Source organism: Dama dama, chromosome 5 (assembly GCF_033118175.1).
Source record: "Dama dama isolate Ldn47 chromosome 5, ASM3311817v1, whole genome shotgun sequence".
NCBI classification, from domain to species: Eukaryota; Metazoa; Chordata; class Mammalia; order Artiodactyla; family Cervidae; genus Dama; species Dama dama.
The window spans coordinates 109,266,778-109,294,497 of NC_083685.1; the positions used below are offsets into that span (position 1 = coordinate 109,266,778).

The 27,720-nt window shown below is 52.3% G+C and overlaps 2 protein-coding genes across 5 annotated transcripts; one reads left to right on the top strand and one right to left on the bottom strand.

The window, feature by feature from the left end:
* Positions 1-474: 474 nt before the first annotated feature.
* On the bottom strand, positions 475-19,000 carry CACNB1 (calcium voltage-gated channel auxiliary subunit beta 1). 4 transcript variants are annotated; one of them, XM_061143890.1, is made up of 14 exons: positions 18,740-19,000; positions 16,200-16,286; positions 13,061-13,180; positions 11,991-12,113; positions 11,294-11,430; positions 10,982-11,058; positions 9,605-9,624; positions 9,260-9,340; positions 8,756-8,814; positions 8,462-8,571; positions 8,164-8,315; positions 4,909-5,004; positions 4,266-4,451; positions 475-2,357 (listed from the first exon to the last, which is right to left on the bottom strand). In XM_061143890.1, exons 1-14 carry the CDS (start codon positions 18,821-18,823, stop codon positions 1,893-1,895), a joined length of 1,797 nt encoding a protein of 598 aa, XP_060999873.1. In that variant the 5' UTR covers positions 18,824-19,000; the 3' UTR covers positions 475-1,892. The 4 variants fall into 4 exon arrangements, with proteins under 4 accessions (XP_060999873.1, XP_060999871.1, XP_060999874.1 ...); XM_061143888.1 differs by lacking the exon at positions 9,605-9,624 and adding an exon at positions 10,436-10,590; XM_061143891.1 differs by lacking the exon at positions 9,605-9,624 and having other exon boundaries at positions 9,260-9,336.
* A 2,972-nt stretch (positions 19,001-21,972) lies between these two features.
* On the top strand, positions 21,973-25,822 carry RPL19 (ribosomal protein L19). Its single transcript, XM_061143893.1, has 6 exons — positions 21,973-22,090; positions 22,845-22,951; positions 24,039-24,161; positions 24,812-24,932; positions 25,300-25,410; positions 25,622-25,822. Exons 1-6 carry the CDS (start codon positions 22,086-22,088, stop codon positions 25,743-25,745), a joined length of 591 nt encoding a protein of 196 aa, XP_060999876.1. The 5' UTR covers positions 21,973-22,085; the 3' UTR covers positions 25,746-25,822.
* The last annotated feature ends 1,898 nt before the right edge of the window (positions 25,823-27,720 follow it).

Here is a 27,720-nt window from a genome sequence, read left to right on the forward strand (position 1 = left end):
GGGTTGTCGTGGAGGCGTCAGTGGGGGAAGCCGGAAGTTCAGCCCTTCCCTCCCTGAGGAGCCCGGGAGCAGCTGAGGCCACAGGAGCAGAATAACACACATGCTTCTAACAGTGAGCCAGTGGCTCTGGATCTGACCTCCTGAATGACATCCGGGACACTCCACTTCCCTCTAGTTTCCGGTTTTCCCTGGCTCTACTTATGGGGAGACAGGACAGGTATGGGGCTTGGGGCGGAGTGGAGCTGAGACTGGCCACGCAGCTCCTGTCAGGCTTGAACATGATGTGTCAGAGTCGAAAGTCAAAGCACCACGTCTCCGGCTGAGCGAATCACTCCGGGCGCAGCTGCCTCCCGTGCCCACCGCTTCACTCTCCCTCCCTGCAGGTCAGCAGCTCCCACACACCTAGGCTGGCCACCGAGGAGTGGCGAGTGATGGGGCCAAAGAAGCAGGCCTGGGAGGCGGCGCAAAGGACAGGACGGCGGTTTTATATGTGGCAAAATACTTCTAGGGTCGTACAGACGAACAGACAGATGGGGGCACAGGACACCAGACAGGAAAGGGGAAAGGTCGGGCAGTGGTCTCTTCTAACCAGTAAGTGGAAGCTGCACCCCACCCCAGGTGGGGGGTGGGGTGGGACGACATTGGCACAGGAGGTGGCGAGACAGGCGTGAGGTGCCCATCCCTGAGGCGGGCAGCCGGGCAGGGCCCAGTCCTCGTTGGCACAATCGGCTCTCTCTGGCCCAGCTGGGTGCTGGGGGGGGGGGGGGGGGCAGGGCTGCTGGGCTATGGGATGCTAGGCAGAGGGACACTCCAGAACAGAGGGGGTACCAAGGCCTCTCCTGGGTGGAGTGGACATGGGTAAAGGACAGGATCACAAGAGGCAAATACAGAGTAGCAGCAGCAGCAGCCAAGCCCCCCACCCGCCCCCAGGGGAGATCTGACGTCCAGAGGCAACCCCGGGGGTGGTGATTAACTCTGGGGTACCAACCATAGGGCCTCTTCCCTGGGGCCTCAGGGTGAGAGTGAAGCAGTTTTTTTGGTTTCAAAATGAGGCGGATCAGTGTTCCATGGGCCCAGGTGACGAGAGGATGGGGGCGGGGCTCAGATGCAGAGGGGCCCCCTCTTCTGATGGCAGCAGGCAAGGGATGTGGTAGGCAAAGCTCATTCCTGGGGTAGGCAAAGGCTTGAGGCATGGAGGTGGTGGGACGGGGAGCAGCATCTGGGGTGGTCTCCTCCTCGGGGCTCTAGGTCCTGGGCAGGCACAGGGCACTACACCTGACGCCTGCCAGCCTCTACCAGACCATTCCGTGAGACAGCTCCCCATGGGGCTTCCAGTGCTGTAGCTTTCACCTCCCAGACAATGAAGCCAGGAAGCTGCGGGCAGGTGCTGGGGGCAGGGCTCATGGTAAAGGACGCTGGATCTGGGCTTTGGGGAAAGAGAGCCCTCATGGGAAAGAGTCTGTGGTCTCCCTCTCCAGGAAAAGCCCCCCCCCCCCCCCCCCCCCATTCCCAAATACTCCAGGTTGGAAAAAGAAAGGGCCACACCATTTTAGGGCCCTCATTTAAAGCCCGGAGTAGAAGGAGTTAAGGAAGTGCACCTTTTCTCTGGGTGAGGGGAGAGAGCCCCCTGAGGTGGAGAAGGGGATACTGCAGAAAGGTGGGCACCCTCCATCCATCCACAGCAAGTAGGTAAAAACTTGCCGCTGAGGCTTAAGGGACTCCCAGGAGCTGGGTGGAAGGTTACCACCAAAGAAACTCCACACTGAGCAAAGGCATCTGAAAGGAGGGAGACAGCGCCCCCTGGAGGCAAGATACACCTCCGTGGTGAGCCCCTCGCCCCTCCCCTCCCTCGGGCTCAAGAGCCCTTCCGCCCACTGTGTAGCCCCTGCCCCTCAGCGGATGTAGACGCCCCGCCCCCAACCCTCCAGCTCGTTCTTGTTGCGCCCCAGAACTGGGCCCCCGCCCTCCGCGCAGTAGCGGGCCTTATTCCGGCCGCGGTTCCGGTTGTCGGTTAGCTCCTCTTCGTAGTCTTCTTCCTCATCCTCCCAGGATCCCTGTCGGACTGGTGGGGTGCCGCCCCCTGCAGGGTCTCCAAGCCCTGGCCCCTCGGAGGGGTCAGTCTCCATGTCCACACACGAGTCTCCCAGCTCCGTGTAGGCAGAGTTTCGGTTGCCAGGGGTGTCGGCATCAAACGTGTCTTGGCGGGACAGTGCCCGCAGGGTGCCCGCCCGGCCTGGCGGGTGGCTGCTGGGGTAAAGGCCTGGGGGCTGGCCCAGCTCTCCCGGGTACTCGTGCACACTGGCGTGCTCCCCCGTGGCCCGTTCCAGCGACTGGTCCCCGGAAGCAAGGTAGGGTCCCTGGTTAGCAGACAGACGGTACACACCATGCAGACCAGGCAGGAGTGAGAAAAACACAACAAAGCAAGGCAGGTTAGTGACGGCACCAAGACACCCAGCCTGGCTGAAGGAGGAGGGTGCTGGCCCTAGGGGGTGGGCAGCTGGGCAACCGGCTCTGGAGCCTAGCCAGAGGACAGAACTCAAGGCATTTGTTCTTCCATTAGGAGAGGGGGCGCCCGACCTTCTTAGGTGTGAGAAGGCATGACTCTCCTGGTAATCATGGTAGAGAGCCCATGAACAATTAGTCGTCCCTTCCTCAAGGCGCTCATTAACACTGTCTTGGGCTAAATCATCATTAACAGCACATTAGTATTGCCACTTGTTAGTGGTTGATTGGGTTAGTCGTTGCCCCAAATATACTAAAGAGAATTTCATACAGCTCCTTCAGCCCAATGGGACCCTAATCATAGGCGTCCAGAACTCCACACTTCCCCCTACTCCACTCTGAGTCAGATGACAGTCTCCAAGGTTGATAGGATTCCTCCCCTGCCCTCAACAGACTCAAAACGTCAGGCTGGGGAAGGCTGCTGCTGCTAAGTCGCTTCAGTCGTGTCTGACTCTGTGCGGCCCCATGGACGGCAGCCCACCAGGCTCCTCTGTCCCTGGGATACTCCAGGCAAGAATATTGGAGTGGGTTGCCATTTCCTTCTCCAATGCATGCATGCATGCTAAGTGGTTTCAGTCGTGTCCGACTCTGTGCAACCCTAAGGACAGGAGCCCACCAGGCTCCTCTGTCCATGGGATTCTCTAGGCAAGAATACTGGGGAAGGCTGATGGGTCTCTATTCCCCACTGGCAACGATGAGATGGCTCATTGTCCTCAGCACCAATGTCACATGAAGATGGCCACGGAGGCTGCTGGGTGGGGTGCCAGTGGGGTTCTAGTGCATCCCCTGCCACTTCAAGCTGTGTAAACCCTGAGCAGTGACTCCCATCTCAGTGGCCCAGTTTCTCTGTGGGGCTGTGATGGGGATTAGGCTAGACAGCAATTTTCATTCCCTGGAATTCTGGGGTGGGTGGACAGGACAGAGGGAGCTTCAGGGGTCCCCGTGGAGCTAAAGTGGAGGCCAAGCCACTGGCCTTCTCCAAGCAGAGCAAGGATGCCTTATTTATACACTGAACTTCCCATAAGATTCAGTGAACAAATGGGTTCTGGTGCCGAAAACAAATTTGAAAAGCAGTGGTCTAGAATGATTTCCTGGGTTTCTTCTGGCTCTAATCCAGAACTTAATGGTGTGACCTCAGAGATAGGCCATGGCTCCCATGGGAGATCAAGGTAGGGTGGGAGAGAAGGGTGGAAGGTTCTATATCAACTCATAGAATATGCTTCATTTTGGGTCTCTTCTGAGACCCCCTGGAGATTAGGGCTCTGGAGCAGGGGGCAGTCTCTCTGGTTTTAATGGCCCTGCTCTGTGCGACTCCCTGGGTCTGAGGGCCTTTGGTCTGTTGCATCTAAAATGCTGTGACCTCTGTTGAGTCTAAAACGGGTGTAGAGTCCAGCAAACATACATTGGTTTTCCTCTGTTTCTTCCTAGTCTCTTATCTTACAGGGCCCCCAAAGCAGAAGCCCCCAAGGCAGCAGATATAGTCTTATGGGACCAGGCCCAGATAGGCCCCACCGGCTAGCCCCAACCCCATCAAAAACCACAGACACCAGAAGCTGCCACTCACCACATTTTTTACAAAATAAAACTCTTCCCTTCCTTCCCCAAGTTCCCTGCACTCAGTTCCGAGCCCTGGGCGGGAGGGGAGATGGGCGGGGCACCTACACGGTGTGCTCCTGCTGCTGGGGCACCGCCCTGGCTCGCTGCGAGGCCTCTAGCCCGCCCCAGAAGCTGAGATTTCTCCTGAGTGAGGTGAGCACTTGTACCTGGAGGTTGGAGACAGGGGCAGGGCTGGCAGCCAGGGCTGCCGTAGCCATGGTGCGGTTCAGCAGCGGATTGGGCGGAGTGCTGCTGGGCGGGTGTGTAGCCTTCCAATAGGCTTCCAAGTACTCTGCCAAGTGCTCGCAGGCGTCCTCCAATTGGTTCTCATCCAGGATGATGTCAAACATCTCCTGTGGAGGCGGGGTTAAGGGCAGGGCTGGGATGAGCTGGGCGTGACCAAGGGGTGAGGGTGTGGCCTGGGGGCAGTGGGTGGAGTCAAGGGGTTGAAGGACAAAGTTAAAAAGAAATCTCTGGATGTTCAGGAAAAGGAGGGCTCTCAGATATGTAAATTAAATATATATAAGGAGATCTTGGCACCTAGATATTACAGCTCCCTCATTCTTTTTTTTTTTTTTTTCCCCTCATTCTATATATAAGGTAGCCAAGGCGTGGAGAGGGGCTTAACTGTCGATAGAGAAGTGGTGATTCTGGGATTTAAACACAGTCTCTAACTGCCTGTCCAGCCCTCTTTTCCCAGAAAATCCATCTGCACCTCTGGACTGGACCCAGGTGTTCCTGGTCACTCTCTCGGCAGGCCAGAGGAAACCAGGAGAACCCAAATGCCCTCCCTTCCCTTTGAGCACTCACGGGGGGACACTGCGCCAGTTTCTCTGAGGCTGCTATTTGGACGTTGAGGTGTTTGGACTGAGACTTCCCTCGAGACTTGATGAGCCTCTGAAGAACCTGTTTGGTAGGGGGAAAAGAGGAGCTAGAGGGACCCTGCAAAGCACCAACCTGGAGAGTCAGGTCCTGGTTGGAGCCAACGTGGAGAGACAGTATCAGGGCCGGGGGAACATTCCATGACACTCAGCCCTGGATGCCTTTTGAGAAATGACCTCACCAGCCCTGTGTCCATCCTACACAAAGCTCAGGCTCTCTCCTGGGTCTCATGCCAGCCTCTCCTGGGACATTCCAACGGTGATTGTATGAAGGGCAGTGATTCTCCTTCCCAACCCCTGTAACCTTCATTACAGGTTTCATTCATTCTCTGAGCCAACTTCCCCTCCATGTTAATAACAGGCAGCCATCCTTTATAGGGACACTTGCTATGCCTTGGCACAGGTCTGTGCTTTTTTTCATTTTATTGTTGTTTAGTTGATAAGTCATGTCCGACTCTTCTGCGACCCCATGGACTTGTAGCCTGCCAGGCTCCTCTGTCCATGGATTTTCCAGGCAAGAATATTGGAGTGGGTTGCCATTCCCTTCTCTGGGGATCTTCCCAACCTAGGAAACAAACCCATGACTTGCACATTGCCAGCCAGATGCTTTACCACTGCACCACCAGGAAAGTCCTTTTTTTCATTTAGTCCTGACAATAATGCCATTAGGCAGCCACTATTATAATCCTCATCTCAATGATAACAATAATAATGATGATAATAGCTAAACATAGAGCTACAACCTTAACTAAGTGGTCAAAATTAACAGTACCAACAATACAACAAACCAACATCCTTTGCTTCCTGATGGAATGCACTCAAAAGGATACATCACTTGGGTAGTATTCCTACCAGAAATGCAAAACCTCAATCTATTGACAGGGAAACATCAGACAAACCCACGTTGAGCAACAATCTACAAAATAAGTGATCTGTACTCTTCAAAAATGACAGTCTCATGAGAATCGAAGAAAAGCTCAGGAAAGTTTTTAGCTTAAAGATTACTAAGGAGAAAAAAAAATGAAATGAAGAAAAAATACTAAAGAGAGATAACAACTAAATGCAACACGTGATCCTGGATTGAAGGGGAAATTGCCATAAGGGGCATTTTTGGGACAACTGGTGAAAACTGAAGATAGACAGTATTTTAGTGAGATTTCTTTAATTTGACAGGTAAGTTAATGTCCTTGTTCTTAAAAAATACATATTGAAATTTTGAGGGATAAAGAAATACAAGAGCTACAACTTAAAACAGTTCAGAAGAAAGATATATATATATATATATATATATATATATATGTACATATATACATAATACAGACATACATAAAGTGTGTGCATGCTCAGTCACTTCAGTTGTGTCCGACTCTGTGTGACCCTATGGACTGTAGCCCCCCCAGGCTCCTCTGTCCATGGGAATTCTCCAGGCAAGAATACTGGAGTGGGTTGCTATGCCCTCCTCCATGGATCTTCCTGACCCAGGGATCACACCCACATCTCTTACATTTCCTGCATCTGCAGGCAGGTTCTTTACCTGCTGAGCCATGGGGGAAGCCCTAAAGTAGATGTGGCAAAATGTTCAAAATTAGTGAGTCTGAAAAAAATTAATTATATGCTTTAATTGGCTGAATTGAATGGCATGTGAATTTTACTTCTAAAAAGCCATTAAAAAACTGGTGAGTCTGAGTCAAGGGTATTCAAAGGTGATCCTTTGTACTGTTCCTGCAACTCTCCTATAAATGTGAAATTACTTCAAAATAAAAATCTTCAAGAATTGAACACATATAGCACTTAATAGGTACCAGGCACTTTGCATGGTTAATTTGTTTATTTAATCTTCACAAACATCACCTAAGGATTCCTATTTTCCAAATGAGGAAACTGAGGCATAGAGAAGTCAGGTGACCTGCCCAAAGAGCACAGAGCCAGTAGGTAAGTGGCAGCAGTGGAACATAAACCCAGGCAGCCTGGCTTCAGAGTCCCCACCCCTAACCTCAGAGTCAGTGCTCAGTGAGGGCAATGGAAAGTGTGTGTTACTTTTAGTTCACAAAGTGCTTTTGCATCCATTATCTCATTTGATCCTTTCAACCACCTCAGCAAGTACTTAAATCCCATCCTCCCCTTTATACTCATTAGAAACTGGGTGCTTAGCTCATAGGGTGCTATCATGCAATGTTAACCCCTGACTGCCTTCATCAGTCAGACAGAACTCTGGGCTTTTTATATCACTACCTCAAGAGAAGGATTATAATTCCCATTTTGTAGGTGAAAAAAATGTGCAAAAGCTAAATTATCTCTCCAAGATCCAAAGCTCAATACAATACAACCAAAAAACCAACAACAAACTTTACTTAATTAAAATAAGCCACTCAGAGCTAGGATCTGAACCTCATGCTGTCTTCTAACTTCAAATCCTTCACCTAGGGACTTCCATTGTGATCCACTGGATAAGATTCTGCACTCCCAATGCAAGGGACCTGGGTTCCATCCCTGGTCAGGGAACTAGATCCCAATTGCTACAACTAAGAGTTTGCATGCCGCAACTAAAAATCCCACATGACACAATAAAGACCCCGCATGTCACAACTAAGATCCAGAGCAGTCAGATAAATATAGCAACATTTTAAAAAATCCTTCAACTTAGCTCACCTTCCACGTTTCTCAAAACCACTAATGTCTAGGGGGGGAAACTAATGGAGCTGCTATATGACAAAGAAGTAAATCAGTCTTCCTACCAAGTTCATCTCTATCAAGGTCTAAATGAGGGCAGTACAGCAAAAAGGACTGAAGTAAAAAGACAAGAGAAAAAAAAAAGACATGAGAGGTCTTTTTCCAACTGCCAAGTAGCTGGGTGACACTGAGGCAGAACACACAGAATTCTTTCTATTTTCTGGACTAAGGATGGGAGGTCAACAAAGCAGAGACAGGGGACTAACCTGCACAACTCTGATAATAATATTTAAAATAATTAATACATGATGAGGTACCTTATACCAGACCATTTGCTAAGTGCTAAGTATTCACATTAGGCTGAATCTTCACAATATCCAGACAATGGAGATTGATGGAGAAGGGAATCTGGGCTTGAGGAGGTGAAGTCACATGATTAGCAAGCAGTACCTGGGGCTTAAACACCGGCAGCCCACCCAGAGCACTCCTGTCCCCAGTAGGGTCTTGTACCCACCTTAGGAGAGGTGATCTTGATGTAAACAATGATGGGGGCCAGTGAGGTCTTGGAGAGCTGGGCTGGATGGTTGATGGTGTCGGCATCCAGAGCAACCAACTGAAGGGTTCGGGCTAGCTCAAAGATTCGCTCGATCTCGCTCTGAACCTCAGCTAGGGGAGTGAAGTCATGGGGAAGGGGTAAATGTAAGGCAGCCTCCCAGGAGGCAGTGGGCAGATAGAGCATTTCTGGAGATGCCCCCTCACTCCCACATCTGGCCCCAGAGCAGGGTGGGGGTGGAGTCAAGGGATGGGCTCACCCAGGCTGGAGCGTGTATTGGAACGCTCGATGATGATGTGTTTGCTGGGGTTGTTGAGGACTGATCGTTTAGCCAGGGAAATGTCCGCTGTCACACGAGTGATGGAGATCCTAGGGGTCAGGGCAAAGTGTCAAGGGTCAGGGTGGGCTAAAATGTCCTGCCTCCTCGCTAGGCTCCAGGCTGGCCCCGTAGCCCTCAGTCCAAGAGTTCCACGATTGTCATTCAAGCCATCCTGCCCAACCCCAGCAGCAGAGAACCATGGTGGGCGTGGGGAGCCAGCTCCAAAGGGCTTACCTGCCATCAAACCGATGCTTCAAGAAGTCAAATAAAGCTTTCTGCATCATATCTGTAACCTGAGGTTGGGAGGGGGTGGAGTAGGAGGAGGAGAAGTCAGGTGTTTAAAGCTCTCAAGAAGGGTAGACTGCTAGGTATCTGCCCCCTGACATTCCATTTTCTTCTTTAATCCCTGAGATGAATGAGTCCCTGTTCAGGGGAGGAAGTGATCCTTCTGAGTTTGAGGGGCCTCCAGTGGGGTCTCTGATTCCAGAGATCCTTTCAGGTAGAATCTCTAGGAGGACTTTTCTGGGGATTTTTGAGAAGACTAGACCCTTCCAAGTGGGTCTCCCCATGGGTTGGGGACCCCTGGGAAGGGGAGTGGTCTCTGAAGGTCTGTAGCCCTCTAGGGAGGAAACCCTGGGGAGACCCTGCTGGGGGATGTCTCTGGAGTCTCAAGACCGTACAGAGTCTTTCTGGCAGTCTGGGCCCCTCTGGTCCCTATGCCCCTCGAGGGGCTCCTACCTCATAGCCCTTGAGCGACGGTCCCACCAGGATAATGGGCCTCATGGAAGGTACCACGTCATAAGGGGGCACGTGTTCTGTCTAGGGGGAAGCAGGGAGGGGAAACCCCAGAGTGGAGATGGCATTAGCCCCTTTCCCCCTGTCTCCAGGATCCCCCATGCAGCCTTTCCTCCCCCTGGTCCCAAAGCCCAGATGTGGGGGATCAGGGTGGGGGTGGGGAGGTATGGTGAGGGAGAACCAGGAAGGGTGGGGGGAAATGGGGGCAGATATGGGAATGGGTGTTAGAAGGTCCCCTAGCTCATCCCAGGGAGTGGGGAGGGAGACATAGAAAGCTATGCTACTCACCGACTTCTGCTTCTGTTTGGCTGGGTCCAGATTGCCAAGATGGGGGAGGGGGAGGAGAAAGGGGAGGGTACCCAGGCAGGGGCAGAGGGCAAGGGAGGAGCCAGGACAAGAGAGGGAGGGAGAGCGGGCGGACGAGGAGAGATAACAGGGCATGCGTGTTAGTGACAGACAGAGCCAGAGAGAGGGGATGGGGCCCCATGCCAAGGGGGAGCCAGAGATGGCCCTGGATCAGGGCCAGGAGTGGGACTGACAGCCAGTCCAGTGAGCTTGGGAATAATCAGACATCCTCTACCCCCTTTCTGGGTCTGGGAAAAAAGCTGGGAAGAGTGATAGCCCCTCATTTGGTGCCCATCTCCTGGCCCCAGTGCAGGCCAACCTGCCCATTGTAAGGGTTCCCTTAACTGTCTTGCTCTGCAACCAGGAGATCCCTGGGCACCCCATGGGATCCGAAAAGGGCAAAGAAGTGTCACCATTCCACTTTCCCCTTCACGTGTGGGGGCGAGGGCAAACATGGAATATGCCACTGGGAGTGAGGGGGAAACGTCAGGTTTCATTACAACCAGATCTGCTTTCAGTTGGGGGGCGGGGGCTAGAAGGGCTGCTTCCATGGCGAGAACCATCCCTTCCAGGGAAGAGGGCCAGGGTGGGGTTGTGTATGGAGACAGACATGCCCATTCTTGGTGCCACTCTACCCTTCCCTCTTCCTCGGCAGGAAGGCCTGATCCCCACAAAATCAGGCCAATACCACATCTGAATCCATTCCAGCCCCCCTCCACCCACCAAAGAGCTGGACCCTGACCTCCCCTCTCACAAGAACCCAGCAAGAATTACCTTCTTGAAGAAGGGGATGCGCTTGCCGTGGGGTGGCGGGGTGGTGACACTGCTAACACTAGTCTTAGCAGAGCCGCTCTGCTCCCCGAGCTCTGCCTCCTCATCCTCTAACTCTAGGGGGTCTAGTTCAAAGGCTAAGTTAGTCATTTCATTACCTGGACCGGAGAGTCAGGATTGAGGAAGGAAGGAGGCGAGGTGGGGAGGAGTGAGATGGACATGGAGACACAAGTACAGAACGCAGGGATGGGATGGGGAAAAAAGAAAGAAGAAGAGGTGAATGGAACAGGGCTGGGAGAAATGAATGGGGGGGTAGGGGGCGGGGGAGTCAGGAGGAGAGATGGAGCTACCGAAGAAATGGGAGAGGACAGACATGAGAGAGTGGGTGCTGACTGACCAGCCCAGCTTGTGGGGTGCCCTGCTCTTCATGGAGGGGGTACCACTGGATGTATTTGGAGGACTCAGGGTTGGGATACCCCTTACTGCAGGGAAAGGAAGGGACAGGCAATGGGGAGACCACCCCACCCGTGGGGTGGTGGCCGCTCTTACCACTGGCAGGGGGCGTGGGGCGGCGGGTGCCAGTCACCACGTCTCCCAGGCTGGAGCTGGAGTTGTCACCTGATTTGCTGTGTGGGCAGAGAGGCAGACGGGCCGTGAGCAAAGAGGCGGGTGTGAGGGCGGGGGATCTCGTGCTCTCACAGGCTGTCCCGCCCCCCTCCGCGGCCCTCCTTCACCAGCCCCACCGGCGAGGCCTCGAGGCCTCGGGCCACTGTCCTCAGAATATCAGGTCAACCCTTGGGGCCTACTCCTGGCTGGCTGGCCTCTCCCGGGGGTGGGAGTGCCCCGCCCCCAGCCAGACACCTGGAGCTGAGGCGGTTCTGGCGCAGCTTCTGTTCCTGCAGCAGGCGCAGGCTGTCCAGTTTGACAGGGCTGGGGATGAAGCCAACCTCACAGCCCTCCTTCACCAGTCGCCCGATCCACCAGTCATTATTGTATTTCTGCAAACAACAACGGCAGGTGGGGTGGGGGAGATTAGAGGTACAAGCCAGCAGCCAGCCCCAGGAGATACCACCCCCCAGTCTTGCCTTCTCTGCCCAGGGCATGGCACCCTCAAAGAGACCCAGCACCAGCCTCTGCATACAGCTCCCAATTCTCAGGACTCTCCAGGACCAGCATCCTCTTGTGCCCTGGAGCACCCCACCCCCAAGCACATCTCTGTTCTGAGAGTCCTTCCTCCCGCCATGGGTCAGCTCTACCCTGGAAAGGTGGGTAGCGAAGCAGGTGCTGACACCTCCGTGTGCCCGGCACACTGCCACTCCACCGACAGGCCTCTTCACAAACCCTCCCAACAACCCCGCAACCTAGGTATTACCATTGCACGTTACCAGTGAAAAATCTGAAGCTCAGAGAAGTGGAAAGATTTGTCTAAGATCACAGAGCAGATTTAGCCCAGCTCTGCTTGGTTCAGAAGTCTTTTTCCACCAGATCTCTGACTTGCCCCTCTCCTGGCACACACTACACTGCCCTCCCTCCAGATGGCCAAGTGGTCTCTCCCCACCTCTTTGATGTGCAGGAAGTCCTTCGGCTCGAAGGTGATGGCCACTCCCTGCACAGGCACCTCATCCCCTGGAGATGGGTTGTAGCCGACATTTGTCCGCACAGCAAATGCCACTGGCTTGGTCTAGAGGAGGCACCCAGGGTGGATGACAACCAGAGAGTTAAATCACGATGGGATGTACAACTTCCTGACTGGGGTGGTGATTATGGAGAGGTTTGTTTTGTAAATTCACTAAGATACACATTATACACACTACTATATACAAAGTAAACACAGACCTACTGTATAGCAGAGGGAACTATGTTCAAAATCCTGTAAAAACCTATAATGAAAAAGAATCTGAAAAAGAATATATATACATGTATGACTGAATCATGTTGTTGTGCACCTGAAACTAATACAACACTGTAAATCAACTATACATAAAAAAGTTATTAAAAAAACAAAAGTATACACTGAATGGCTTATGCAGTTTTTTATGTGTATATTAAATTTCACAGTAAAAAAAAAAAAAAAGCAAAAAACAGAACTCAGTCCTCTCAGGATGGAGGGGGGCATCAGGGAATAAGTATAGGTGGTGGGGGACCCCAAAATGACACCAAGAAGGAATAGTCATAGTAGTAATAATAATAGATAGTAATAATAATGATAACAGCTACTGTTTAGTTTGCCAAGCACTGTGTTATATGTTTCACATCCATTATCTTATTTATTCATTACAAAAATCCTACAAAGTGCTATTATCATATTCACTTGAATGAATGGGAAAACTAAAGTTCAGAATGGTTAAATGAATTGCCTAAGATCTCACAGCTAACAAGAGTCAACCCAGAAAGAGTGGAAATGTGTAGCTCCTATTATGTGTGGAAACAGTTTTAAGCACTTATTACACTTTATAAGGAGGCAGGTATTATAGCTTACATTTTTACAGATGAAAGACAGAGGCACATGGGAGGCGTATATCCGCCAGGAAGTGGCTGGGCCAAGACCTGACTCAGGTCTGTCCAGGCTGTCTCTAAGGCATGAGGTAAGGCAAACAGTACCAGCACAGCCCCTCCCATCTTTCTCACCTTGGCTTTCTCTAGCTGGGCTAATGCCTGACGCTCTGCCTCCTTCCTTAAGGCTTCCCGGTCCTCCTCCAGAGACACGTCAGAGTCTGACGGACGGCTGGTGTAGGACTCTGCTGAGCCCTGAAAACAGACAGGGCCAGCTCAGAGCCAATGCTGCTTCCCCAGCTCCTGGGTCGCAGAAGGCACCAGCGTGAGACCACAAGGGCTAGGAGAAGGTGGTATTACAGAAAGAGCCTGAGAATGAGGTCTGCAGGCCCCTGGGAAGAGTGTGGCCCTAGAAAGGGTGATAGCAACAAGCAGGGAATTATGGCAGGTCCAAGGACAGCTGCCTGGGGCCCAGGGAGGGGTGGGAACCTGATAGGGTGCAGTGCAGAGGCGGAGTGCCAAGGGTCAGTCTCCACTCCCTGCTCCTCCTTCCCTCCCCTGCCCCCAGAACCCGCGGAGACAGACTCAGCACAGGCCCAGTGAGTCCTTCCAGGGGCCACAGGCACCAGCTTAGGTCTGAGCCCTCTGCACTGGTGGCCATGGGCAGCCTGCTCCACATGCTAGGGCCACAAAAAAATTTGCTACCTTCTGCTCAAGGGCTAGGGAAGATAGAATCCTACTTCCCCTGCCAGAAGCTGGAAAGCCCCAACCCTTAGGCTCTTAGAAGATACAAAAAAGAACCCAAGGTTCCTGGGGTGGGGCAGACAGGAGAAATACATCAAGAGAAGAACACGAGCAGGCTTTTCCCCTGTATTGGGGTGGCCAACTGCCAGCATTAAGGCGGGTTCAGAAGTCTGGGTGTGCCAGGAAGCTGGCCTTGACCACACGGACCATCCAGGGCACAAGGAACTCCGTCAGCAATGCAGACACATATGTAAGGCACACATAGCCCAGGAGGTGAATGAACATGCTCATTCATGGGTGTGCTTGGATGTGCAACTTCAAGACTGTTTGGGAGTGTGTGCTCCATGGTATGTCCTGGTGCATGACTGAATGCATACCGATCCATGTGAGTGCCTACAGTGCAGGGGCAGGGGAGCACCTTCAGTGTCTGCGTCCCAAGGGCACGTGAGGACGGGAGCCAGAAGGCGTGCATTTATTGCTACAAAGGGCAGGAGGGGATGTGATGAAAGGGTAAGACTGCAGGGGTGGGAGGTTTTTTTCCTGAAGACAGGAAGGGGTCACTTGGCCAGGAATGCCCATTAGCCTGGTATGGAGGGGACCTTGGAAAGAAAGAAGACCAAGTCCCATCTCCCCAGAGTGCCCTCGTCATCAGCCAGTGTGGCGGCCCATCTGTTTCCCAGCCAAATCAGGAAAATGGGAGACTCTGAGAGGAAAACTAGGGGGTGGGGTGGGGTTTTCATAGAAGCTGGAAAAGCGATACAAAGGAAAGAGTGAAAACCAGTGAATCAACTACTCTTTATCCCTCCTGAGCACTCAGAGTCAGGAAGACAGCCACCAGGAGAGCCAGAGGAACAGACCCAGAGATGATGAGGGAGAGGCACTTACTGACCCCAACACACACACACACACACACACACACACACACACACACACACACACACACACAAATGCGTGCATACCAGAAATGGCGGGAGACAAGGAAATAGTGAGAAGGCAAGGAAACAGGCTGGAGTGAAGGCCTCCCACCAGCTTTCCTGAGGGGCTGCTCCCACCCCCCACCCCCACCTTCACTCCATCCCCAGCTCACCACTACGAGGGTCTGGTTGGGCGCCTCCATCCCGGCGCCCTCAGAGCCTGGCCCTGCTGGCCTAGGGGGTGGCCCAAACTGCCCGTTCCCCCAGGGGGCTCAGGTTACAAGCAGAGTTGCTACATGTGCAAACTGCTAGGGTATATTTAGCTCAGAGATGTGGCAAGGCCTGCCCCCCCACTCCCTGCCACCTACTGGGGGTCAGAGCTGGGGAGCTGAGCAGAAAAAGGATTAGAAACTGGGGTCTGATCCCCTAGGTTGGCAAACACTGAAGGAATGAGGCCCTTTTCTGTCAAGAGGGGCTCCATTGAGCACAGTGTCATTTTTCCTAGCCCTGGCCCTGGCCCAGTCCTACAACACACACAAGGGATGAGGGAAAGATCAAAGAAAGGAGTTCCCATTTGTATGTGTATTTAAGAATCCTGGGACGAAAGGTCCCTTTCCTGACCCTCTTAAGTCAGGCCTGGGCTTTCGAGTGCCAAGTGTTGTGGAGACAGAAGAATCAAAAAGAAGGGCCTCACTCCAATCAGTAGTGGATCTGCCTGGCATCACCCTCTCTCTCTTGGCCTGGGGGTGGCTGACTTTCCTACTGTTCTCTGTCCTCATGTGCCTGCCCATGTTTTCTTCGATGTACTCCTTCCTTGTCTGATCCTAAGCCCCTCTCGCCTTTTTTGGGTACCAGGCTTTGTTGAGATGCTCTGTAGTCATAGCAACCACATGGCTCTCTCACTGTCTCTCCCTGAGCCTGAGATGGCCTGGGGGTGAGAGTTAGGACAGAGATGAGAATGGCAACTTCCTGACTGAGAACAGAACACCCCAGAAGGCCATTCACTTAAACCCCCCGCCCTTTCATTCAGGGGTGTTGGGTTGAAGTCCTCTCTAAAATCAACTTCCTGCTGCCTCTCCTCCACCCCCTCAACACACATTCTCTCTGTATATTAAAGAACAGTCACCAAAAAAAATAAAAAAATAAAGAACAGTCACAACTGGATGTGAGGAGGGCGTTTCCCCTGATCCACACCTAATCAGGGCTCCAGGGACCCAAATATCCTGGCTCCTCATTTCGTAGGACCTCCCTCTACCCCATGCTGTCACAGATTCTGGGGGAGGACAGGGAAGAAGACAGCCGGCAGGGGGAGTGGGTGACAGCCTGAAGCAAGCTAGAAGGAGGCAGGCCAGGCTGTCCCTGAATGAGATGACGCAGGCAGGCAGCAGGGGCTGGTGCCTGGTGCTGGGGGAGGGGCTGGGCGGGGGCTGAGGGAGTGGGTACAGCTGACAGTATATGCAGAGGAGGTCACTGGGTGTAAGGGTGATGGGGTGGTTCTAGGCAGGTAACAAATGATGTGGGGGAGGGTGCCTGGAGAAAGCCTCAGACCCAGCTCACCAATCCTGATCTCCACCAACCAGCCACCTCCCTCCTCTCAACCCAGCCTCCCCATTTACCTGGCGGACAAAGCTGTTGGATGTTGTATCCGAGGATGTGCTCCCATCTGACCTTTTGAACCGCCCTTTCCTCTTGCTGTATTTGCCCTGGAGAAGCCAGGAAGGAACAAGAGTAGAATCTCAAAGACCCTGGCCCAACCCTCACCCCATCAAGTCCAGAACTACTGCCAAACCTTGGAAATATCATTCCCTGATCTCAAGAGCCTGCCCCTCCATTTTCTTCCTGAGATGGTACAGCCCAAGGGAGAGGGAGGGCCCAGACCACAGACATGGGGTGGGGGACAGAGCAAGAGAGCCCTAGGAAGCACACACAGAAACCCCCAAACCAAGTCAGAGGTTGGGAAGGGGGAGGTGCTGAGAAGCTGGAAGCTCATTAGGCAGCAAAGCTAATTAAGATGCTGGGCAGGCTGCAGAGGCCTGGGGGGGCGGGGAAGGGAGAGACTGCCTGCAGTGCTGGGGGTGTGGAGAGAGCCCCCGGGGAAAGTACCCTTCCCTCTCCATTTCAGCTGGAGCAGAACCGGGCTGAGTGTGCCTAGAGCCCCCAGAGAGAAGAGGAATCGCCAACCCAGACCCAGCTTGGCTTTCCTGAGCCCAACTCTTGCCTTGTTTTTTGCAGAGTGGGGAGGGGAGTTGCAGCTCTCTGGTCTTAGAGACCTAAAGCTATTAGATTTCTAGGGAGGAGGGGAGGGGACATGAAACTGTATTTGGAAAGTAAATATTTAACCCTAACCTTGACCCATGGGGGCAGATTTAGCACACCCCTCATCCTGGTAGGACTTTTTTTCAGCCCCCTTTTCACAATCACAGTGATCATACCTCTTCCCAAGGGGGCAAGAGACATCAAGCCCTCTAGCCCTCAGCTGCCACTGCCCACATCCTGTCCCATGATGCCCACCAGGCTGCATAATCTAAATGCCCCTTGGCCCTCCCCCAAGAAAAACTGAGGACACAGCCCCAGCAGGGCCTCCGGGAAGCCGGGCCCAGTCCCGCTGGCTGGGCTCCTGGCTTGGGTGGTGTGGACACTGCCTGACCTCTCAAGTAGCCACCGATTCGAGTATTTCCAGGCCTCCTGGAAAGGGGGTTGCTTCTTTGCCCTCCTCAACTCACATATACACATCGGCCCCCAGGCAATCTAGAGTGAGATGGGATGATTGAGGGTCCAGGCCCTCCAAGCCGCTGTCTACAACCTCCATCCTAGAGTTTCTTTGCCAAAGAAGCTAGATAAGCCACAACCAGACTAGAGGCTCTGGTTCCTTGGGCTTGAGTACAATGAGATGGATGGATAGATGGGCAAGACACCTGGGAACCCTTCAAGAATCCTCCCTCCCTCACCTTCTCTCGAACCAGACATGTATCCAACCTCTAAGATTGAGGATCCCTATGAATTTAAGAGGATTCCCCCAGTGAGCACAAAGCTCTCTTTCACAACATCACCACTATCCCAGGCTAGGAAAAGGGAGTGGCACTCAGAGGGACAAGGGACAGCTGAAAGGAAGGCCCCAGTCAGCTGCCTCCCAGGCTCCAAGGGGCCTGGGGTGGAGAAAGGAAGTATTTTTAGGTCTGATCTGACACCCCCCCCCACCACGTGCCCATCAGCCATACTATCATGGTGGTTACAGTTGCTCCAGGCTGGCCACAGCAAAAAAAGAGTTAATGCTATCCTAGCCTTGGGGTGTTGCCAGAATGGAAAAGGACATGTCCCAGAGAAATTCTTGGGCACGACCACCCCAGACTCTGTTGGTCACTCCACCAGCACCCTCCACCCCAAGAAAATCCCTTCTTGGGGGTAACCAGTGGGTACAGGAAAAGTGTGAGTGGGGGTGGGGCAGCAGACCCCTCCGCACCCCCCGCCTCCCCCGCCCAGGTAACAGTTTCTTCCCCTCCAGGACAGTGAGTTGGCATCCATCCAACTTTCCAAACTTTGGAGGCGTTTTCTGGGGCTAGGGGGATGGGTCGGGAAGGGCTAACACGGGTGTCGGGGGAGGGGAGGTGGTCTAACATAGAGGTGGAACTGAAGTGGCTGGGACGGGGGCCTAGCTCGGTGCTGGTCCCTTCTCCACCCTCGAGGGCCAGTGTCCGCAGCTCTGAAGGCCTGCTGGCACCGCCCTCTGACCACCGCCTCGGCCATCTCCCAGTGCCACCCCCACTCTACCCACACCCGCCCGGAGCCCCTGAGCGTGCTCTGCGTCGCCCCCATTGCCTGAGCTCGCTCTCTAGCCTCCCTCAACCCCCGGATCCCGCCGCCAGCACCCACACTCTTAACCCACTGGAGCCGGTACCCAAGGAGCAAAGCCCCTGACGCGGGGGAGAGGAGGCGAGGGTGACAGGCGGCCCGACCGCCCCCTCCCCGCTCTGCAAAACCGCAGCACAACTCCCAGCCAAGCGCCTATCAATCATTCACTGGCAGGGATGGGGGGCGCAGAGCCTTTTCCCCTCCACGCCGGGCATGTAACCCCTCTCTCCCCGGTCCCCCCTCGATCCGACCCCACCAGGTCCACGGGAGCGGCCCCCTTCCCTCGATCCCGGCCATCACACCTCACCTGCGGGCTGGGGTCGAAGACCTCCATGGGGATCTCCTGGGAGGATGGGTAAGGGCCCCGGGACATGCTGGTCTTCTGGACCATGGAGAGGAGCCTCCCCTCCGGCCGCCGGCCCGGCCCAGCCGGGCACCCTCAACGCATGAGAGAGGCCGTCGGAACCGAGAGCAGCGTAGCCAGCACCCGGTCCAGCCACCTGGCCCGGCCTTCGGTTGCCCTCTTCCTGCGTTCCCTCCCTCCTCCCGCTCTCTCTGCTGCCGCCGCCTCCTCCGCCCCTGAAGGCTCAGCATCTCCCCCCGCCCCTCCCTCCCTCCCTCCCTCCGCCAGTCGCGGCCCCGCCCCTCGCAGCCCCTCCGCTTGCTCTGCACAGACAATGGGAGGGAGGCTGCAGGGACGCACGCCTCTCCCGGCAAGCTCAGGTCTCCGACTGGCCTAGGGTGAGGGTGGCCACTCTGGGGGACATTAGAAACCTTGCCAAGGGGCTGAGGGCGGGGGGTGGTGGGGTGCGGGGGTGCGGTTTACCAGTGGATGCCAAGCGCGGATGGAACCGAAGCGCGGATTAGCATGGCTGGCACCGCCCCCCGCTTCCGTCCCAAACCGCTCTTCCTAGCTGGTCTCCCCATTCCATTCCAGGCTGGGCCACCGGAACTTCCCAGCCCTGGTGATCCTGGGACCCGGCTTTAACTCCTTTCTCCCCACTGTTGTCCCAGGCCGCCTTGAGCCAAACAGAAAGGCCCCTCCCTCTCCAATAGGTTGGTGCTGGATGGCTGGAGGCTGAAGCTGGGATGGGGAGGGTGTCCAAACGGAGTTCAGCAGAGACAGCAACAAGAAATCCCAGGGAGTCAGGAGTCCTATTGCCCTAGCGCTAATAGCTATCCCCCAAGCCTTTCCAAAAGGCCAGGGGTGGGCCTGGGTGAGGTCTGTGTTCCTGGGTAGAGAGGGAAGAGGAAAAAGAAATGTGGAGCTGAGACTGGAGAGTGGCGAAAATCAGATCTAATGACCTGTGACCTGGAATTGTTTCCCCCTTCATCCCTTATTTGGGGACAGATATCCAAGGCCTGGACCCCAACCACCATGATCTCTGAAGCTAAAAAGAGTAGAGGATTCTGGCTCTTTCTGGTGGTGTGGCTCTGGGCACATCAGTACACCTCTCCTGTAAAATGGGTTTGCTGGTACTGTGGGGTGTCTGTCACCTGGGATTTTTGGGAGGAAGAGGAAATTAAATGATGGGTTTCTGAGATGTTTGGAGATGCTGTAAGATGCTGTGCAGGGCAGGGGTGGGGTGGGATGGGGTGGGGAAGGGAGGGGAGAGTGTCAATTTTGACAGGAGGACCTGTTACCACCTGACTTGACCCCTTCCCGGGCTCCACAAAAAAGAGAAATGAGAAGTAGAATGGAGATTTGCCCAGGTTCAATGACTCTCAAATAAGCCAAGCTGGGAGTTTTCTGGCAGTCCAGTGGTTAGGAGTCCATGTTTTCACTGCTGAGTGAAAGTGAAGTAGCTCAGTTGTGTCCGACTCTTTGCGACCCCATGGACCATCACCTACCAGGCTCCTCTATCCATGGGATTTTCCAGGCAAGAGTACTGGAGTGGATTGCCATTTCCTTCTTCAGGGGATCTTCCTGACCCCGCAATTGAACCCGGGTCTCCCACATTGCAGGCAAACGCTTTACCATCTGAGCCACCAGGGAAGCCCAGGTTTAATCCCTGACTGGGGAACTAAGAGCCTGCAAACCCGCGCTGCTAAAAAGTAAAATAAAATAAGCCAACCTGCTGTGTTCTGCTGGAGGGGAGTCTGTGGAATACACCAACTCCTCCCTCTCACCCTGGGTTTTCCAACAGCTGTGGATCAGCCCTAAGATCCAACCCTAAGCAGGGCTCCCATCTTTCCCTTGGACTCAAGAGAGCCTGGCATGACAGAGAAGGCCTGGGTTTTGTAGAAAGACCTGGGTTTTCAGTTTCTCTATTGTGAGAAAGTGGCATAAGTTTTGCTGCCCTTCCTCTTTTTAATTTTTTTTTTTTTTTTTTTGGGGAGGGAGTGAGGGTGGCCACACCACACTGCTTGTGGGATCCTAGTTCCCTGACCAAGGAACAAACCTAGGCCCTCAGGTAGTGAAAGCACAGAGTCAAAACCTCTGGATCGTCAGGGAATTTCTTTCCCTTCCTCTTTTGGACCTCATCAGCACTATTTAGTGGGCTTCCCAGCTAGCCCTAGTGGTAAAGCACCCACTTACTAATGTAGGAGGCCTAAGAGAGGAAAGTTCGATATCCGGGTCAGGAAGATCTCCTGAAGGAGGAAATGACAACCCACTTCTGTATTCTTGCCTGGAGAATACCATGGACAGAGAAACCTGGATGACTACAGCCCAAAGGGTCACAAAGAGTAGGACACGACTGAAGCGACTTAGCATGCATGCTCTATTTAGCAGCCAGGAAAGTTCAGCTGATAGATATGGGGTTACCAGCTGAAGCAAAGCAAGGAGTTAGAACCAGAACTCAGATTTATGTTTCTTGGACCCTGCAATGTTCTCCTTGGCCTCTTAACCAAAAGCCTTCGGTTCTCCAAAGCAAGAAGAAAGAACTATGAGAGGTCCTGTCGTTTGATTTTTTTAAAAGACTTTCCAACTATTCTTCCACTCACTTGCTATTTCTCAAGTGCTTACTTATGTGCAAAGCTGTATGAGCCAAACCCAGGACTGGTTCCTGCCATCATGGAGCTTTTCTTAACGCCTTCTTTTGCAAATTAGATATCATAACTAGGTACACTATACAGAGGAGGAAATGGAGGCGCTAAATAATTAAGGACCACAGTGGCTCAAAAGCTAATGTCCTGCACTCCAGGGTTCCCCAATTACTGAGAGAGTGAATAAAAGGTTGCTTTTGTCTGGTATCTGAGCTCATTCTCTCTTGCTTCATTCCGCCCCCCCCCCCCCGCCCCCCAATTAATAAAACATCCTTCCACAGAACCCTCTACACCTGGGAGGAGTAGGCCACTCTAGCAAAGCCCCTTTATCCCGCCTGCGCAATCTAGCTGACTTCCGGCTTCCACTACCCACGTCATCGGGTACCCTCGCTGCGCATGCCTAATAGGAAGTCGGACTATGCCACTTTGGCATACCGAAGGGGGATACTTTCCATGTTTTAAAGTTTAAAACCGACTCCTGATGTTAGACTTCTATTACTCTGGGTCTTTTCAGAATATATAAGTAAGAATAGGGTGGCGGAATATGAAAGGACCGGACGGGAATACGGGCGAAAGCGGAACGGGGGATGGACTCTCCCCTTCGCAGATAATGGGAGGAGCCTAGCGAGGGCAAGTTCTTTCCTTTCGCCGCTGCGGCCGCGGCCATGAGGTAAGCGCTCTCGGGTCTCTGCTCCTGGTTGATTTTTACTTTGCGGGGCTCGGTACTGCGGCCCATTACAGGAAAAGACAGGGCGGAGGCCTCCCTGAAGCGACTGGTCCTGGGGCTTGGGGTAGCCGGAGCACACTAGCGCCCGGCCTCGAGGGAAGGTGGGTAGGGGGACGTCCCGGGAACTCTAGGCCGGGGGAGGGCTGGCTACGCGCCCTGCACGTGTCTGAGGCGACCCACTGGGGCAGAGGAAAGGCGGCGGCGGGGATTGGGCTGTGGCCCCCTTAACTCGCTGGGTCAGTCTGTTATTCCGAGCCCATCTCTGCTTCCATACGACGTAGGGCAGGCCGCGAATAGGCCTCAAGCCTCTGCCTGCCAAAAGTGAGGCAATCCTAGCATTTTGATGCCTTCTGCCCCGTAGACCCATCATTAAGAAAACTTTTAAAGCTAGTTTATTGCTGAGATAAAAGGCAAACAAGCCCAGGAAACAAAAGACTAGACTGGACTAGCAAACGAGCCCAGGAAACAGTCCACTGGCCACAGATTCTTCATGTTAAACACTTTATTTTTCATGCTGGGTACCAGAAAGGGCGTAAGCCCCCTCTTCATTCCAGTTTTATCCGTTAATTTTATTTTCCAGAGGGGAAAACAGACCCACAGACGTTATCTACCGTGGGGTGGGCAGGTTGTGTTGGGGATGCTCAGTCTTGCCCAGGTATGATTTCCAGGACCTGATAGTGTTTTCTGTTGGTCACAGTATGCTCAGGCTTCAGAAGAGGCTTGCCTCCAGCGTCCTTCGCTGTGGCAAAAAGAAGGTCTGGTTGGACCCCAATGAGACTAATGAAATCGCCAATGCCAACTCCCGTGAGTTCTTGGGGTCTGCGTTCCTTCTTTACCCTCTCCATTTCTCATCCTTTGTGCAATGAAAGGTGACACAATTATGTTGACTGTTAACATAGGCTAGCTTACAGTCTGAGGCGGGGGGGGGGGGGGGGGGGTCTCATCAAATGGAGGAGTCATGAAAATATGGATTGCCAGAGGTTCTCTTCCTGACCTTTTCCAGAATGGCAGGATGGATGTTGATGGCAGCCACTCAGTGTTACATTAATAAATATCGCTAGAGTGGATGTTCTGTTTTATAGCTATGTGAGGAATTTTTGGAGAGAGTACAAGGACTGGGGTGGGGGCAGGGGGTAGAGATGACCGAGGAAATGAAGTGATGAATTGGGATGTTCAAAGCAGAATATAGAGTGGGCAAGTAGGAATTTATAGCAAAGGAGTGTGGTGAAGGGGGTCAGTGGATGAAAAAGTTACCAAGAGGATGATAAACTATAATGGAAAAGAATATGAAAATACGTGTGTGTGTATATATATGTACAATAGTCACTGTGCTATACAGCAGAAATTAACACAACATTAAATCAACTGCAGTAAAATAAATATTTTTTTAAATAAAAATACTAAGAGGAAACAGGTTAGGGGTTAGGGGGTTTCTGGCTGAACTGACCTAACAGGATTCTTTAAGGAAGTGTACAGATTGGCCTGTGAGAAGCTTCAGGAGCTGATGAAAGTTTAGCAGGAATCTTTGTCAGTATCAGGGAAATTCTTTTTGTTTGGGTTTGTGGTATTGTAATATGTGCTCAGAAAATCCTTATTTCAGACTGGTAGCTAATAGGTGAGACAGAATCTGAAGGACTAGGCTATATCTGTATATTATTTTGATCACATATCCCCAAATACGTATATTTGAGTGCTATTAGACATCTAAAAGGATAGAAGTTTTGTTGGTTGTTTTTTTTTTTTAGGAAAGAAATAGAAGGTCCCCAGTTTGCACCATTTTTGAAAACCAGGGATGTGAGCCATGCCTCTGTCATGTCCTGTTCGGACTCTTGAGTTATGACTGGTGGGACTAGGACCCACCTGACTGACCAGGTATATTGTGATTTCCCAGGCCAGCAGATCCGGAAGCTGATCAAAGATGGGCTGATCATCCGGAAGCCTGTGACTGTCCATTCCCGGGCTCGATGCCGGAAAAACACCTTGGCTCGCCGGAAGGGCAGGCATATGGGTATAGGTAAGTGCGTTCTGTTTATTCCAAGACTTGGGGGAAAGATAGATGATTAAATCTAGACTGGGATAGATTCAGAATCTTTCCCCATTCTGACTTACTTTGAACCCTTTTCTTAGTCCGTGATGCTTGGTGTGTTTTTCTGTCTGCAAATCAGAAAGTTGGCACTGGTGTGGGAATTGATGGTTTTGGTAGAAAGAGGTCTCATTTCTTGAGCACCTGTACCTTGCCAAGGATCCTACGGGATACTTGAGGAATGTTGTCCTATAAATCCTAACATCGCTTTGTAAGGTCAGCATGATCTGGGGAGATGAAGGTCACACCGCCTTTTTAAGATCTTCCAGCTTAACTGGTGCAGGCTGCCTCACCTGAGGCATGCCTCAGTGCATGCCCTGGAGTGTTCACATTCTGCCTGAAGTGAATGAGGGATAATTGCCTTGTTTCTGCTCCCTTGAAAATTGAGTAAATGAAAGAAGTTTAATACTTGGGATCATCTGTAAAATGGAAATAACACTACTTAAGATGAGGTACAACTCTTGGTACATGACTCAGTGGACTATAGAGTGTTGTAGAAGTTAGTGGCTCTTGTTGCGACTAATCAGCTGGCTCTAGTAACCCAGATGCACTATGGTGAGCCTGACTCTTCTTCCTCCTAGGTAAGCGAAAGGGTACTGCCAATGCTCGAATGCCCGAGAAGGTAACCTGGATGAGGAGGATGAGAATTCTGCGCCGGCTGCTCAGACGATACCGTGAATCTAAGAAGATTGACCGCCACATGTAAGTACCTTCTCTCAGGCTCACCAAGATCCATTGCTGCTTTGATGGCTTGTTCTTTGCACAGATGCAAGCTCTATCTCATTGGCCTTGGGCAGAGAGCCATGTGTCTTACACTTTTGTTAGGAAAGTTCTTCCATTCTATCCTCCCTGCATATACCATCAGGGTAGCCCAATATCTGCCAGGTGAACTCTTTTATCTCCTAATTGTGCAGAAAGTCTTGGATGAGGGAAAGAATTCTCTGCACCAAGAGGGGAGAGGACAGGAACTCTACATGCTTAGGGGCCTTGTGTAGAAGAGCAGATCACAGACCTACTTCTATTGATGCCATTGCTGACCAGAACCTCTGATAACCCTTGTACCCTACAGGTATCACAGCCTGTACCTGAAGGTGAAGGGTAACGTGTTCAAAAACAAGCGGATTCTCATGGAACATATCCACAAGCTGAAGGCAGACAAGGCTCGCAAGAAGCTTCTAGCGTAAGTTCTGAGACGTTAAAGATATGCTAATGTCTAGTCTTGGCTTCCATGCAGTCTATCCAGAATACAGCTATTGTGTTAGAGATACATACTGCTTGTCCTGTACACACCCGCACACCACCCACCATCAGTGTTGGGATAGTGTGGGGCTGTTGGTTAGTTGAATCAGCTTTTGGTGTCTCCAGCAGCTCACCCATCTTCTCTTTTCCAGGGACCAGGCTGAGGCCCGCAGGTCTAAGACCAAGGAAGCCCGAAAGCGCCGGGAAGAGCGGCTCCAGGCCAAGAAGGAGGAAATCATCAAGACTTTGTCCAAGGAGGAAGAGACCAAGAAATAAAGTTCTCCCCCTCTTCTCTGTACATAGTGGCCTCGGCAATTGCATAGATCACTCATTCAATAAAAGACAAGCCTTTATCTGCCTACCTCTCTGCTTCCAAAGTCTTCAGTGGGGTCTTCACTGTTTATAGGACCAGAACTGAGGACTGGGATACAGACCCTTCCCTGGGTTCCTGCTTTGTTGCCTCCTTGACTCCTAGCCTCTGGTCAGGCTCATGCCCCCTCTATCCATGGTGTGTGGGGGCCTACTTTGAAGGGCAGGACGGAATGACTTATACCCAAGCTTTGGATATTGTGCCTCAAAACTGCCCTTTACAGCAGAGTATGAGTGGCACCTCAGATACGGTCTCGGATGTTGGTTTTTGGTTGGTATTCAGTTGTGAGTTGTCCCATTAAAAACGACAGAAAATAATATGCTTGTGCTCCTCAACTGCACTGAGGTTCAAAGTTGCAGTCTGCTGAACCACCACCGGTCCAGAAAGGGTGATCTGAACCTGAACTGCTGACTGCTGTCTGAGCTCTTTAGACAGCCTTATTGAGATAGAATTGAAGCTATCATTTTGAGCATCCCTATTTTTAATTTTTAAACCTTTTTTTCTTTCCTGTCCTTATCAGTACTGTTTCCTGTTTTGTTTTTTGCTTTATAACCATTAAAAGGGGTCCAAAGAAAAAAAAAGACTTTCTTGGCAAGCGTTGGAATAAAGGCATATAACACACACTTGTCAAAGCCATTCTGGGTTAACTTTATACTCTTTACAAATGAGAAGAAGGTTTTATCTTCCCTGTTATATGGTAGTAATAAAGTATCTGCTCTATGAGCCAAGTACTAAGACATTTACATTGACTTGCATTGATTCTCTAACATTCTAAAGTAGGGTATTTGCTTCTCCATTTTCAGATGAGAAAAGAGGTTAAGCCACATGTTGGAGTCACCTGTTCAGCCTGAATTAGTGTTGCATCATTAGGGATGGGGAGAGTGAGATGAATAACCTGGCTTGGTTCCCAGGCCTCAAGCTTTGGAAGACTGGGCAAGAGACGTCTGATGGTCAGAAGGATCCAGTCACAGTGGAGAATGCCTGAAGAGCTGACTTGAGTACATTGAGTGGGTGACAGTTTGAGGGACTGGTGTCCAGGTGGAAGGGATCAGTCAACCAATTAAATACAGAAGTGTCAGCTCCAGTGAGAAGTGGGAAGGAAAGGGGAACAGCTATGATGTGCCCCTCCTGGTTACATCCCTGCCTTCCGCCTGTCTTCAGGAGGAAGTGTTTTGGAGTAATGCGAAGGCTAGGTAAGGGATCTTCAGGGTGTGTAATGGGCAGGTGTGCCCATCTGCATTTGGCTAAGTGATCTTGAGGGCAGCAGACCTGTCCCCATCTCTGCCTGTAGTCTCCTTATCCAGTCTGGACAGGTGGGGAGATGGGTAACCCAAGGCAGGGAGGTGCAGACAGAACAATCCAGACAACCACCACCACCACCCATGTGCATCAGAACCTGGGCTGAGAGGACACTGATTTGGGCTTGCCTGTGCATAGAGTATCCACAGGGCCTGCTCTAAGCCTATCATTCCAAATGAGGAAGCTGTGGCCTGGAAGAAGGGCTTTCACCAAGCTGCTTGGAGCATGAGACACCTTCCCATGCCTGGACCAGAGGAGGAAGGGCATGGAAGGCCACCCACCTCCACTTCCTCCAGACAGTAGAGAGATGATAGGAAGGACAGTTAGAACCTTCACTGGGGCTCCTGAGCTGCCGGCACAGAAAAGGGTTGCCATCACGGACCAGGAGATGGTGCTATTCTCTCACAGGTCACAGAAATGAAGTTAAGTGGTAGTCATACAGTCGTGTCTGACTGCAACCCCATGGACTGTAGCCTGCCAGGCACCTCTGTCCATGGGATTCTTCAGGCAAGAATACTGGAGTGGCTTGCCATTTCCTTCTCCAGGGTCTTCCCAACCCAGGGAATGAACCCGGATCTTCGG